This window comes from Pristis pectinata, chromosome 13 (genome assembly GCF_009764475.1).
Source record: "Pristis pectinata isolate sPriPec2 chromosome 13, sPriPec2.1.pri, whole genome shotgun sequence".
NCBI classification, from domain to species: domain Eukaryota; kingdom Metazoa; phylum Chordata; class Chondrichthyes; order Rhinopristiformes; family Pristidae; genus Pristis; species Pristis pectinata.
Genome location: NC_067417.1, coordinates 33,752,065 through 33,765,839, shown reverse-complemented (window position 1 = coordinate 33,765,839; position 13,775 = coordinate 33,752,065). Strand labels below are relative to the sequence as shown.

Here is a 13,775-nt window from a genome sequence, read left to right as displayed (position 1 = left end):
AAACAGATTCCAGAATGGTAAAGAGGTATTTAACAATTTGCAATGTGTCTGGACACCTTTCGATGGCACTTGAACAGTAAGTGCATCTGTAGGACACCCATGCAGAAGCAGCTTCCAATAAATTAGTTAAAGCCTGCATCTGAATGCCAAAAAGAGAACCTCCCTGAGACAGTATTAAGTCAACACCGAGAACCCAACTCAGATAGGTCCTATTCAAGTAATTTACTGAACCAACTCTCCCTCATACCCATTCCTCAAGTTCATGACTCTTGCCTGACTCCTCCCCCCACATTCACTAGTCCTGACCAATCTCCTGACCTGACCCTCATGCCACCAGCTGTTGAACTTCCCTGATTATTACCTGGCACCTTTAACTGACTATTGCAGTCCTCATCTCATCTTCCCCCACTAAGGTCCAACGTATAGTCATGGCATGCTAACCACTGTACCCAGAGACAACTGCAATCCTGTACTTGACCTTTTTCCCCACCGAACCCTTCCACTTGGTGATCAGGTCCACAAACTTCCCTTCCTATTCCCAGGCTTCTCTCCTCCATGACTTCCCCATACACGGCCCCAAACTTATCAGATTTCCTTCCCATAACCATCACTAGGGGAAAGTGCAAAGGCCCTTGTGCATCACTGAATCTCACTGTACTGCGTCCACACTCATTTTAACAGCTAGACATCCCTTTGGTACAGAAATCCATTTGCACCTGCATCGTTTACTGTTACAATGCCTTGTGCTGTTAAAAAGATATGTCAATGATTGTTTTTAACAGTTTACTTTATTATAAAGGAACTCAGTGATGGGAGTGCTTCCAAGGAAGTAGGTACATTAAAAATGCATAGTTTTGAAACTTACTTGGCAGATTTCTTCCCTGTTTTAGCCCAATACAATTGCATTAACAAATCACTTTCTTGGAACTTTCTGTAATGGCATTGCAGGTGGAGCATACCATAACATAAATTGTGGCACTCCTCCAAGAGTGCACTTATTCCAAATTTGCTGAAAATAGTTGTTTAAATGCATCTCAGAAAACAGTGCCAGATAAACAGGGGCACGGCCTGCAGCCAAAGAAATCCATTATGATATGTTACTACACAAGCTCGAGTTTAAAATCAGTATCTGAAAGTTAAACTGATGGGTTCAAATTAATCTGGTTCATCCATTAAATCAAGAGAAACACACCCTTTGCATTGAGGCTGTACAAATAGCATAAAATTCAGAGGCTTTAGTCTTCAATTATTCAAACTTCTGCAATCCCTGCACTATTTCTGGTTTCTTGCCTGAATTTTAATTAGGTGTAAATAAGCAAATTGTGATCACCAGCAACGATATTTGTAACTCATAAGATTAATAGTTAAAGCCACAATCAAATTGTTATTTATGGCAACCTGCTCCAACTGGATATGTACTATTTCCATTGGTTTCTACTCTGTCCCAATGACACTAAGCAAAGTTAAAACTGCTCAGTCTCAAAATACCAACACAGATTGCTGCAAACATGAAAAGCCCATCACACTGTTCTAAAATGGTCTGACTGATAACAGCAATCATAACATTAATTCAGCAAATCAGATCTTGTGATTGATATTAAAGGATTGGAGTGAATGGGGCAAGACAATGATATGCCTGTTCATACTTTTGTGGTGATGGCCTTTATGGAGAAATTCCATGCAATTTTTGCACAGTAATAATAGCGTTTACCAGAAATGTCATAATGATGTTGAAGGTTTCCAGAAAGTTCTGGCCTGATTATGTTGATACAACATGACATTTTTCAGTGAAAGATGAAGAACCTTAGGAATACCTCTTTTTCCATCTTAAAATTTGCGACTGAATATTGTCGCAGTTTATGGGCCACTAATTATCCACTTGCAGTAGTAACTCATGGGTTCTCTTCCAAAGTCAGTTTCTGGACAATCCTGTTCGCCAACAAAGCCAATATTAGACTCAGCAGTGATTTTGAGTGTCCAGATTTAAATTGAAGTAAGTGAATCACGCAAGGTTAAATACAACCTTTACCTGAGGACAAGTTACAATACGTCTCTACAAGCTCCATCAAGCTGCAATAAATGAAGAGCTTTAGTGTTTAAATATATCACCAAATTTTTAGCAATGTGTTTGATTTGGCCTTGAAGGTCATTACTGACTATATTATAATATTTTTAGTGGAATTCAGTTAGCTGTTCAAAACCCGACCAAGTGTGGAATAATTCACTTTATAGTCAATAACATGGCAGTCTGAAACAGTTCATTAACTATACAAAATAGCTCTATTACTTTCAAAATAAATGATTTACTCACTGGACAAGGATAAAGACCTAGAAATTAGTTTGCACAAATCCAGGAGAGGAAAAACAAAATCAGTGTTGTGCTTTTGAAAATTAGCTTAACCCAGAGTAAAGCAGTTTTGCAACCATTTCCAGATATCTTAGCATCGATTGGGGATTTTCCATCTCCCCAGCAAACATTTTCCAGCGCAACTCCCCCAAATGTCACCAACAGCAGTATAACACACAAAATTCATATGCAGTGAGAATTTTAGCCTCACTAGTCTGAAAAATGAGACATCTTATTTATTCAGAACAAATCAGATTTTACTGTCTTTGTTCAACTTTAAATCATTCTACTTAAGCACCAATACTCAAATTGAGTTCTTTGTACTCAGTGAAATCTGTGACCTTGACCTCCAGTGCAGCTTCACAGGCATCTTGACTGCTTTGTCGATTGAGGTTAGGATCACAGTTACTCTTATCTTCCAAGCTCAGGATCATCTCAGGCTGCTGTTACTGAACCATGCCACAGTTTGCTGCTCGCTGCTACATTAAGGTCACCCAAGCTTCACATTCAAGGAGAAAAGATTTCATCTACATTTCCCCTGCACTTGGGTGTAGGAAGGGTGGGCATGGGCATTTATGCACCTCACAGGCTTCCTCAAAATTCATGCATTTGGAGATTGCATTCATATCCCACAGCACCTCCCTGGAAACTTCCTGCCAGAAGCTCTGGAGGATCTCATGGTTCCCTGGCACAAGTGCATGCCTCCCAGGGGCTCTGTTCTTTACCAGCCTGTGCAGGTCCAAGTGACCCCTTGGAGGTATCTCTCACCCTTTCCTATCATTGCAACATCTATTCATTCATTGGCAACAGTCTCCAGCAGCTGGAAGGGTGTTATTTTTATTTTGGTAAAATAAATTATCTTTTCCTTTGTCACCATCTCTTTTAAGAGATAATGATAAAGACCACACCTGCTGGGCTACATGCCGACCATGGCAAAAATCTAACATATCAACAAGGAACAGCACTGAAACCGACACTGTCAGTTTCACCACAGAGTTGTACAGGGTAACCTGACATGGTTCTGCAAACTTCACACCTGATATCCTCACTCTAAGCAGATATCAATGTTAGCGTGGCCCACATTACATTGTTTAATACCACAACAAAAATGATGTGGAGCAATTTCACATCCTAAGTTTGTTAGCTTACCAGAAGTATTGCAAGTCATGAGAAGTTATGAACATTTAAACTCTAGTTCCAGACAGCTATTTAAACTATGTTCGTAGATATATTGGAAGTGCAAAGCTTACACTAGAATCCAGTCAATTCACTCAGCCACAGCACTGGGAAGGAAAATTATCCCTGGACCCTATTAGCACAAATCACAAAACTCTTCTTCCCTCCCAGTTTATTGAACATCTTAGACTGTGGAAAGAAAGAGATTGATAATCAGTCTAATTATAATTAATTTCACAGATGTTTATATATTTCAACTAAGAGCTGGCACCAAGTAACATTTGAAAAGCCCTCTGAACAAGTAACACACCAACCCTTGAGCACAGCTGACACAGAGCCAAAGGGAAAAATAAATGGGGCAGGTGGAGAAAAGTTATTAAATTTGGGTGGGGAAGGAAAAGGTGAACTTCTATAATCACTTTTTCGATCATACCAGAGAAGATATGTTTTCAATAATAAGCTTAAACAGGCTTCTTTCTTAATTCTCTAACATCTGGCAAAAGGATTTTTGTTTTACTGAACTATATGAAACTATTTAGTGAATCTTGATGCTGAATCAGTAGGTTTAAAAAGATGCTCAGGGATAACCTGTGACTGACATAGCTTAGTGTTACTACAATAACAAGTTGCCAAGGGTCCATTGTGCTACAATGAAATAATCGGACCTTTCCTACCCAAAAGGTTCCAAATCTCTTCACCTGTTGCTTCCCTTGTGTCGAGTTTCAGTCAATAGACTAAATGATCAACAATGATTGCTAAGAGTAGTCCATAACTCCAGTTCTGTTGTATCATGCAACAAATAGGATGATAGAAGATAAATGAGATGGACTTGGGAATTGTCAGAAAAGAGGCCAATGTTAAAACCATTCTCTTTTTAACTTGGAGAATGAGAAACCAATTGTTTACATAAAAAACAACTTTGCAGCAGCAATCTTTCATTTCTAGAAATTGATGTTTACATTTAAAATACATGTTTATTCTCCTTTTCAGCAAGTTAACACGAGAAAATAATTTAATTCTAGCTGCTGCTGCAGTTCAAGCTATCAGAGTAGCAAGGTGAATGTTTTCACAGCTGTACTGCAATGCCAAACATTGAGTTTTATTATAATTTACACATGCTTATTATGAAGATTTGGCAACTGTCCTGCAATTTTCAGAAAAATTGAAAATGAACAGCTATCATGTTTATTCAATTTCCTGTTAAAATCAGCAGGAATTCTATGATTAGAAGTCTATTGTTCCTCCATTCTTCCACCCCCAAAACAGTGCTTGGCAAATGATTTTAAAAGATGTTACTACCTGATCTATTCTCTCAGATACACAAAAAAACATGTTGGCTTTGCTTTTAAACTAGGTTTCCCTGTGCTGCAAATTTTCTTAAAAAAAAGTGCCTGCTGCATCTCAAACAAGATTTAATTGAAAATGGAAGCACAGTTAAAGCTGAGGTAAAGGATCTACTCAAAGTCAATTTAGAAATCCTCACTGTGTAATTAGTTGCAAAAAATACAAACCTATCACACAGAGATTGTGCTTTGCAAGCCCCAGCATGCAGATTACATACAAAAGTTCATTGCTTTTCCAGTGCACACCCCTCTTTGATTTTACTTCTGAATTTTCAAATCTAAACGGGCTTTTGGCTTTTTCAAAAATAATACAAGTCAAATCACAAGAATTTCATTAGTATCCCCTAAGATGCAGAAAATTCCTTCAAAAGTATTTCTATCACTAGTATTGTAAAGGTGACCATATTTAAGTTGTGTTGCACACCAGTTTCATTGTTAATAGTTAGGCACACATCGTATGATATTTTCTGCAAGCCTGAAAATAAATTTCCTTACCTCAGCAATCATGTACTGTCAGTGTTGTTTGCAACCCCTGTTGGATATTAAATGCAATGAACTTGGTTTATAGTTCCAACTTTTCTTACAAGCCAGAGACTGGAAAAGCTTTAGCGATTCAACTGTGAAGCAGAAAAAGTTGAAAGAGTAGCTAAGCCTTTCACTGAAGCCTACAACTGGCTGAACCCTGAGGAGGAAGTGAGCAAGCCTGCACAGGTTGATACAAATCTCTGCAAATACAATTAGCCATCGCTGCATAGTCCATCCAAGTTCCAGCATGACCAAACACTGCCTGTGCTCCGAGAGTCCCAGCTGGAGTCTGCTAAGGCTGAAGCAAAGTACCTGGCAAATGGTACTGAAATGTCATTGTGCAATTAAGTCTTCAACTGCAATTTCAGCCAAAAGCTGGCTCCTCATCCAAAGTCAATATGAGTGTGACATTCTAAACCCCATAGCCATGTTGATGGGATGGCATACAATTTTCCAAGAGAGTTCAATACAAACTGATAATTCTGGAATAAGAACCAGTTCTTGAGCTGCACATTTCCTTGCCGAAATGCTAAATAAACTGTTTTAATAAAAGGGCTTAATTTTTAAAAAAAAATATTATAAATAACACTGACTCTAGAATCAGAACCACTATTTACGAAGGTAACTTTTTAAAACTGTAATTAAGATTTACTGTGGGCTTCAATAGCATTTGTTTAAATCAGCAAAGCAGTGAAATGGAACAGCTAGCTGTATTATAGGGTGCATAAGGCAGCAGGGTTCTCTCAAAGTTTGCTTGCTCCATATCAAAGATATGAATGGTTGCCTCCATTCCAAATGTTACATACATGCATACAAATGGAATGACAAACTTCACCATCAAGCCAAACTCACAATAACATATGCAATCTATATGTACCAACTAAGACACATTTTTCTACCTCCATCCTCAGCACTCATGTAATCTCCTGGAAGAGACAAAACAAAATGACTGGATGCAGAATTTCTGATGAGGCCAAGTTAAAACCTCACAAATTATACTAGTTTTATATCTAATTGTCTTCGCACTCTATTTAATTAGAAAGGATTAGAACTACCTTCACTGAAATAGATTTTCTTCTAATACTGGAATCTGTATATGGTCCTCAAACTACTTTAAACTGGACAACTGAAAGAAAAATTTCAGTTAGATGATTTCACCTATTCCAATTGCATTTTAAAGTCATTTAAGGAGCAGTAGCAGGATGTAAAGCAATTTGGCATGAGGGAGGAATAACATCCCAAAGAGGCAAGTTTCTTCAGCAGATTTAAAGACAGGCAGAAAGGTAACATGGCATAAAGGCTAAGAAAGAAAATTTAAGGAACAAAGACAAAATTAATTAAAGATCAATGACTCAGTGAAGAATGAAGGGATAGTAAGCAGTAAACTAGAACCAGAAGAATGAAGATTATGGACAGGAATGTATGGTTGGAGAAAATTACTCAGTGGGATTAAGCAGATCATGGAGAGCAAAGAATCTAATAGTATTCTAAAGTTATAGAGACCAAGTACACTTATCTTTCAACAGAGCTATAATACTTGAGGGTTAGAATTGCAAGAGAGTACACAAATGTAATCCAGTTCCTATTTTAATTTTATAAATTCCTGATTCCACATATGCTGCCGATCAAAATAATGACACTAATTATGCACCCTCACTCGTTATAATGGGATTTTCGTTTTTCCTTAATGATTTTGGCATCACTGACAAGACCGGAATTTATTGTCCAGTCCTCATCGCTCTTAAGAAGGAGCTGGCAAGACATCTGCCACAAATGCTGCTGTGCTTTTGATGAAGATAATCCTACAAGTGTTGTTGACTTGGGAGCCCCAAGGTGTGAGAGATGTGTGACTTGAAGGGGTGGTAGTGGTTTTCCTCGCACCAATTGTGTACACCTTTCTTGATGGTAGGGATCATGAGTGTGGAGATGTTGTCACAGTAACTACAGCTTGTCTTGTGCATGATGAACACTAACCATCGTGCACCTGTGAGGGAGACTTTTGTTTGGGGGGGGTGGGGTGGTGGTGATGGTGGTGATAAAAGTGGTTATTTTGAATTTATCATGAATGTTTCAAGCTTCTTGAATGGTATTGGAGTTGTACCAGTTCATGTAAGTGGAAAGTATTCCATCACACTCCTGATCCATATCCTATTGTTGGTGGATGTCAATGGCAAGAGACTCAATGACAATGATGCCATAGAATATTGAGGCATCGAGTACATTGAACATCAAGTACTTGGGCTCTCTCCTATCAGAGATAGACACATGAAAATGAGAATAATACAAAGAATTAATATAGATAAGAGTAAAAAATTCATCATAGGCAGTGATGAAAAAACAGGACATTATTGATTCAGTTACCCCTTATATACAACACCTGACGTTTAATGCCTTTACAAACAGAAGAATTAAATACCAGGTGTTATGCTTAAAACTGGAATGTTGGAGAATGGGTGGGGGAAAATAGGATGCAAAATGGTTATTTGGATTATCACCCTAATTTAAGCTCAAAATATCCACTTTAGAAAATGAATTTCAGCAAAATTATAATTATGCAAGCAAACATGTTTCTTCCCCACCCCCCAAAGTAAATTTTTTGTCAAGCAAGAGCCTTTCCATGGTCTGGAAACTATTAGAATTCAGCCAGATCAACCATAACAACTTTTTTGCAAACGCTTGAGAATTACGAGGCAAACTTTGATTTTATCCATAATTCTTCAATCTATTCTGTGGTGTTGACAAGGATCCTTCTAATTTCCAACTTCCAAACTGTGGATGAGGTACAGTCTTATGATCAGGATACAAGAGATTCTGAAGCAGCATGACAAAAAAGGAAACACACTGTTGGTACTTCCAACAGAAATACTGACATTTACAGTAGGTTATGAGAGTGCACGATAACCTGGGATGATTAACACCAGAATCCACTGTTCCAAATATTATACACTAACCAGACCTGTGAATTGATAATCAAGATGGAACTGGATGCAAAACCCCCCTTGACACCAATAACCCCGTCCACAATGAATGAACAACAGTAACATTTCACTGATGGAGAACAAGGGGCAGTTAATGATTTTCTACATTTCAGTGACAAACTGAAGGTCACTAAGTTAATCTGATGCCATGTGGCCGAGAAGGAAAGAGATGTACTGTGATGGAGAGGCAGGCAAAAGCAAAGACTCTAGAAGCTACTGTACTACCACCTCTGGCTGCAGAGACTGCCTGAAGCAATATATCTGTCAGACTGGGAGGTTCTCTTTCTCCCTCAATTTTGTTAATTTTCCCTTTTCACTTGGAACTTACCTACACTGTGAACCAAAACCTTGCCACTGAACTGCTGGGTTCAGGTCAGGTTGGCCATGAAAAAAATTACCAGTCACTGGGTTTGGGTCAGATAGGGTCAGCCATTTGGAAATCAATTTTTTAAAAAAATTACTGTCATTTAACTTTCGTGCTGGTTGGCAATATGTGCATAGTATCACGAGTAGGGGGCTTAGAGCACTGGCGAGCCAGGATGGGACACCATACATTGATGCTGGGAACCAGCCGTGAGCTGAGCAGACAGGCAAGGGAAGTGACCCAAGGGGGAGTGCCCACCAGGTCACTGCCTGCAGCAAAGCCCACCCAGAGCTATCAAACTGCTGGAGGTTGAGACAGGCAACAGCCTTTTCCTCGAGTTTGTTTGTCCAATCCATGGCAACAGAAGGTCAATGAATGCATCTAAGGAATTACAAGTGCTGTGGCTCAGTTTGGCCATGTTCAGATCAGGTTGGGTTTTCATTTCATCTATCATGACCAATCTCCAAAGAAGGCAGGTGGGTTAATAGGGCTAGTATTTCAGTCTTGTTGGTCCTTAGAGTGGTCCTCTGTGACTCGAAATTCATCCTATGCGTAATCTCACTTCCTATCTTTCTGCACGAAGACATCAATGACTGGTGTCAAACTGAAAAATATAATTTATCTTTTATAAACATTTATCAAATTTCCTACAGCCATTTTTTGAGCTAAAACTTCAGAATGACTAATGCAGATAACAATAACATCCAACTGGAACAATTTCTCCTCCTCTCCCCCCCCCCCCCAAAGGTAACATTACTCAGGAGGAAACAGAACAGAAAAGGATAAAAAACAAGTGAACTAGAATGATTTAAAAATAATTAATTTCCAGGGTCTGCCACTAAGAATGGGAAGTGCTTTAGTTCTTTGCAGCTCTTCTCAAGTAGCTTTGTTGTTGCTGGTAATAAGATGTTTGTGACCCTCACACTTCAGTGTCTGCATATTTATAAAATCACTACAATCACAGCAGTAACAAATTAAGTCCCAACGTAGGTTTTTAAACTGTGCTTGCACAAAACCCTGAGTGTGCTTATATTGGTTCAGTATGAGGCAGGAATCTATGAAACATTAATTGCATTATTTATCCAGGAACCATTAGGTTAAATATCAGTGGTTCAATGTACCCAGACATTTTATTAATTGGCTCAACAAGTAGATCATTTGACTGTCAAAGCAGCTGACACAGCTCAGTGGAATAATGTCTTACATCAAAGTGCATCAACAAAAGTGGAAACATAAAAAGGAAATGAGTACTATCCGAATACTAAATTGAGTCACAAGAGTTTAACTGTAGTAATCCACCTGAAACCCAACAGAAAAATACTTCAGTTATTTGGTTGTTTTCTTTTGTGGAACGAAGATTAATCTCCATATCCTATTCTGGCAGTTTTAATGTAATAAAGTCAGGCTGCACCACTTCAAATGTAAACACCAGATCATATAGTCATAGAACCGTAGAGGATAAAAACAGGCCCTTTGGCTCACCACATCCATGTTTTACCTTTTTGTCTATCTGCACTAATCCCATTTGCCTGCATTAGGTCTGTATCTTTCTATGCCTTGCCTATTCAAGAGCCATTCTAAATGACTCCTAAACATAGTAGTTATATCCAACTCCACCACCCGCTCTGGCAGCAAGTTCTAGATATCAATTACTCTGTGTAAAAAAAAAATCACCTCAAATTCCCCCTTAAAATTCCTTCCTCTTACCTTAAACCTATGCCCTCTTGATTTTTAATACCCCTCAATTCAAGTTACCTATACCTGTCATGTACATTTCCTTTTTTCCTTGATCAAACCTTCAATATCCTTTGCCATCCAAGGTTCGCTAATCTTGCCATCTTTGCATTTCACACTTTCCAGAACATGCTGGCCCCAAAGTCTTACAAGCTCTTTTAAAGGACTCCCACTTGTCAGGTGTCAATCTACTTGCAAGCACCTGCTCCCAATCTACTTTTGCAATGTCCTCTCTTACACTACCGAAATCAGGCATTCCCCAATTTAGGACCTCAAGTTGAGGACCAACCTTATCCTTTTTGATAATGACCTTGAAACTAACAGAATTATGGTCACTGTTTCTAAAATGTTCCCCAACCCACACTTCCACCACCAGTTCTATACTGTCTCACCTGAAGGGAAAAACGTTTTCCCCAAGACGAAAACAGAGCACATTCAAATACTGAAACTGTGCCAACTCAAAGTTTTACATAACAACAAACTGTATTGGTATTTGGTTTGTTACTGCAATGTCATGAAGTGGAAAGGTCAGAAACATTGCCTCATAACCAGCAACAATGGAGGTACTTGGAAGAAAAAAGCTACAGTTAACCAAACAATTGAAAATTAGAGTAACCCAGCAAAGAGCAACTTGCATTCATTTGTGGGTGTCTGAAAGTCCATCAAAAAATTTGACCCAACTTTTCTGCAGGATTTTTGTCTGTGCCAGCACTTTTTCCCCAGCAGAAATCACCCAAAATTACATGCAATGCCCAAAATTCTTTTCCAGTGAGAGTTTCAAACTCAATAGAATGAAAAAAAATTTTCATTCACAGTGTTTACCCGATAACCAACACTATTTATATGGGCCAACACTTTACTACGTTCCTCATCTTCAATGAGATCTGTAACCTCCTGAGCCCTCCAGTAAAGGCTCACACACTTGTCTGGACTGCTCTGCCCATGGAGGCCAAGGTCAGTCACAGCTGCATAGTCTCAGGAACATTTGAGATTGCTACCGTCTATCTTTACCACATGGCTACATTAGTAAGATCCCTCATGTTTCAAGCAGAGAAGACTTTGTTTCCTTTAGTCCATAAGAGCACGGAGAGCAGACATGGGGATTTGACCTGAATGTACACATTTCCCCAAAGTGTAGGCATTGACAGACTGCAGTCATGTAGTATTGGTGCTTACAGAGACACCCCTGGCAACCTCCTGTCTTTGCAGTTCGCTTGCACAAGGAACATGCTTCCTGCAGGTACTGGTTCTTCACTGGCCTGTCCGGGTACTTCTGACCTCCCTGGAAGCATTCTTCCACCACCCTTTCATAACTGCAGCATGTATTATTTAAGCAGCAACATACACCAATACCCAGAAAACAGCAGTACCCGTAATGTGTGCATCTTGTGAAGTCTGGCTACCATGATTGCAGCTGCTGGGCAAAGTGCTGGCAGCTGCAAGATCTTGCAGTAGATCAATAGTATCATTACTGAACTAACACAGCATTGCTTTACCCAGGGAACCCCAACCATGCTGCTCTGGAAACCTTGCAAAGATTACAATGTTGATGTAATGTTTAAAGCAGTGTTAAGGTGACCCATAACATTGTTATAACACCATTAAAATGTAGCAAAACAATTTCTAATCCAAGGAATATAGCCGATGTATCTGGCTATCACAATGTATCTTAAAAAAACTCCACAGGCATCAATGGAGCCCAGAAGTAAGAATATAAATAATAATTAAGAATAAAATCCAGTAGCAGCACTGTCAATCCACATTAGCTAAGTTAATCCATATGGGTTATGAATGAAAATAAGATTTAACTGTGCGTTATAATTGAAAAATAAATGCAAGAAGAAATCAACTGGAAGATTTATAATTATTCAAAGTAGCCACCAAAATTTCAGAAGGAATTTCAGTGGGTACCACCTGCCTATTGAGAAACGTCAAAAGTTTAGAGATACATCTGACCAAGGATCACATCATAGCTTTCAATTTCAATAAAGATCCAGTTGCAATTCTTGACACACGCTGAATGTCTCAGATAGCTATTAATGCAGAATATACAATTACCTAAAATGACTTTTTTAAAATTTGTAGCCTTTAGATAACCATTTTAACAATTGTATTGAACATTTATATAATGATATAAAAACACTTCAGTCTGCTTACTTAAAAAGCATGAAATATTTTGCAATAAAGATAACAGTCATTTAATTAGTTCAGGGAACATAAACAAGAACCCGTATAATTCAGTTCTACAGGTTAAAGGCCTCATTTAACTGATAACCACCATTGAAATATTTCTACAGTAATAAAAAAAACAAGTTCTACTAAGAAACGTGAACAGCTTACAAAAAAGGCATTCCATTTGAGGCAAAAAATTGCAATGAACTCAAATTGTAGTGGTGCACTGCTGCACACTGAATCACAAGGACAATAGATTGATCAGATTTATTAACACTTTAACTGCCTTAACTTACACAATGATTTGTTTGGTTAAGTGCATCTCTACTGTTGCTTAAAAGTTTAACACTGGCTGAAAAAAAAAATTCTCCCCTAGTTCCTCATAATATTTTATCCACTTACCTTTGGCCTGAACAAACAGCACCCAGCAAAAGTTAAACACTTCAGAGACTGTACAAGGTTGCCGTCTGTTGAGGAAGAACATTTAAGATTACCACTTCCTGCACAATACTACAAGCTAAAATGACTCATTAATTGCAGAGAATGAACAATGTCTTTTGGTGAAATGGCAGCAAATTGTGTTTTTGGCTAAAGCTTCTTCAATAATTATCTGAGTGATTATTTTATAACTTTTCCTCAAATTTAAGGTGAAGCATACAGAAGATCAAGAAACCTTTTACTACCAAGACAAATATAACAAAACAGCAAAGGAATCAAGTTTAAAGAAAATATGATCAAGGATCTGTAGTTCAATTAAAAAGTTCACATGGTAACACTTTCTAAATTAGGTCTGTCCAACCAAAAAAAAAAATCAGAGCATCTGATGATTACTGGGTCAATATAATAGTGGTTATCACAAATCTTGAGAAAAATCAGTTTTACAAACATTTAGCAAAAGTAAGTTACAGAGAATTATTTTTAAGAGCTCCAGGAATTCTCATAATTTTGTACAAACAGATAAATACTGGAAGACCACTCTCTGCACAGAAATGGTCATATACCAGTACAATGCCAGAAACCCAGGAAAGAGTTCAAGTTGTACAGTAGCTGAATGGATATTATTACTGAGTTTATTAGCAACTGTGAGGTATGTGGAGCTGAAAAATTTAAATTCAGCCAATTCAAAAAAATGTGGA

General features: G+C 38.2%; 1 protein-coding gene across 2 annotated transcripts in view; it reads right to left on the bottom strand.

Annotated features, from left to right (window-relative positions):
- rbl2 (retinoblastoma-like 2 (p130)) overlaps positions 1–13,775 on the bottom strand; it is a 116,717-nt gene that overhangs the window by 91,103 nt on the left and 11,839 nt on the right. For both annotated transcript variants that reach the window (XM_052028383.1, XM_052028385.1), the window contains one exon: positions 13,042–13,106. In XM_052028383.1, the coding sequence (XP_051884343.1) occupies positions 13,042–13,106 (65 nt within the window). The remainder of the gene's footprint in view (positions 1–13,041; positions 13,107–13,775) is intronic.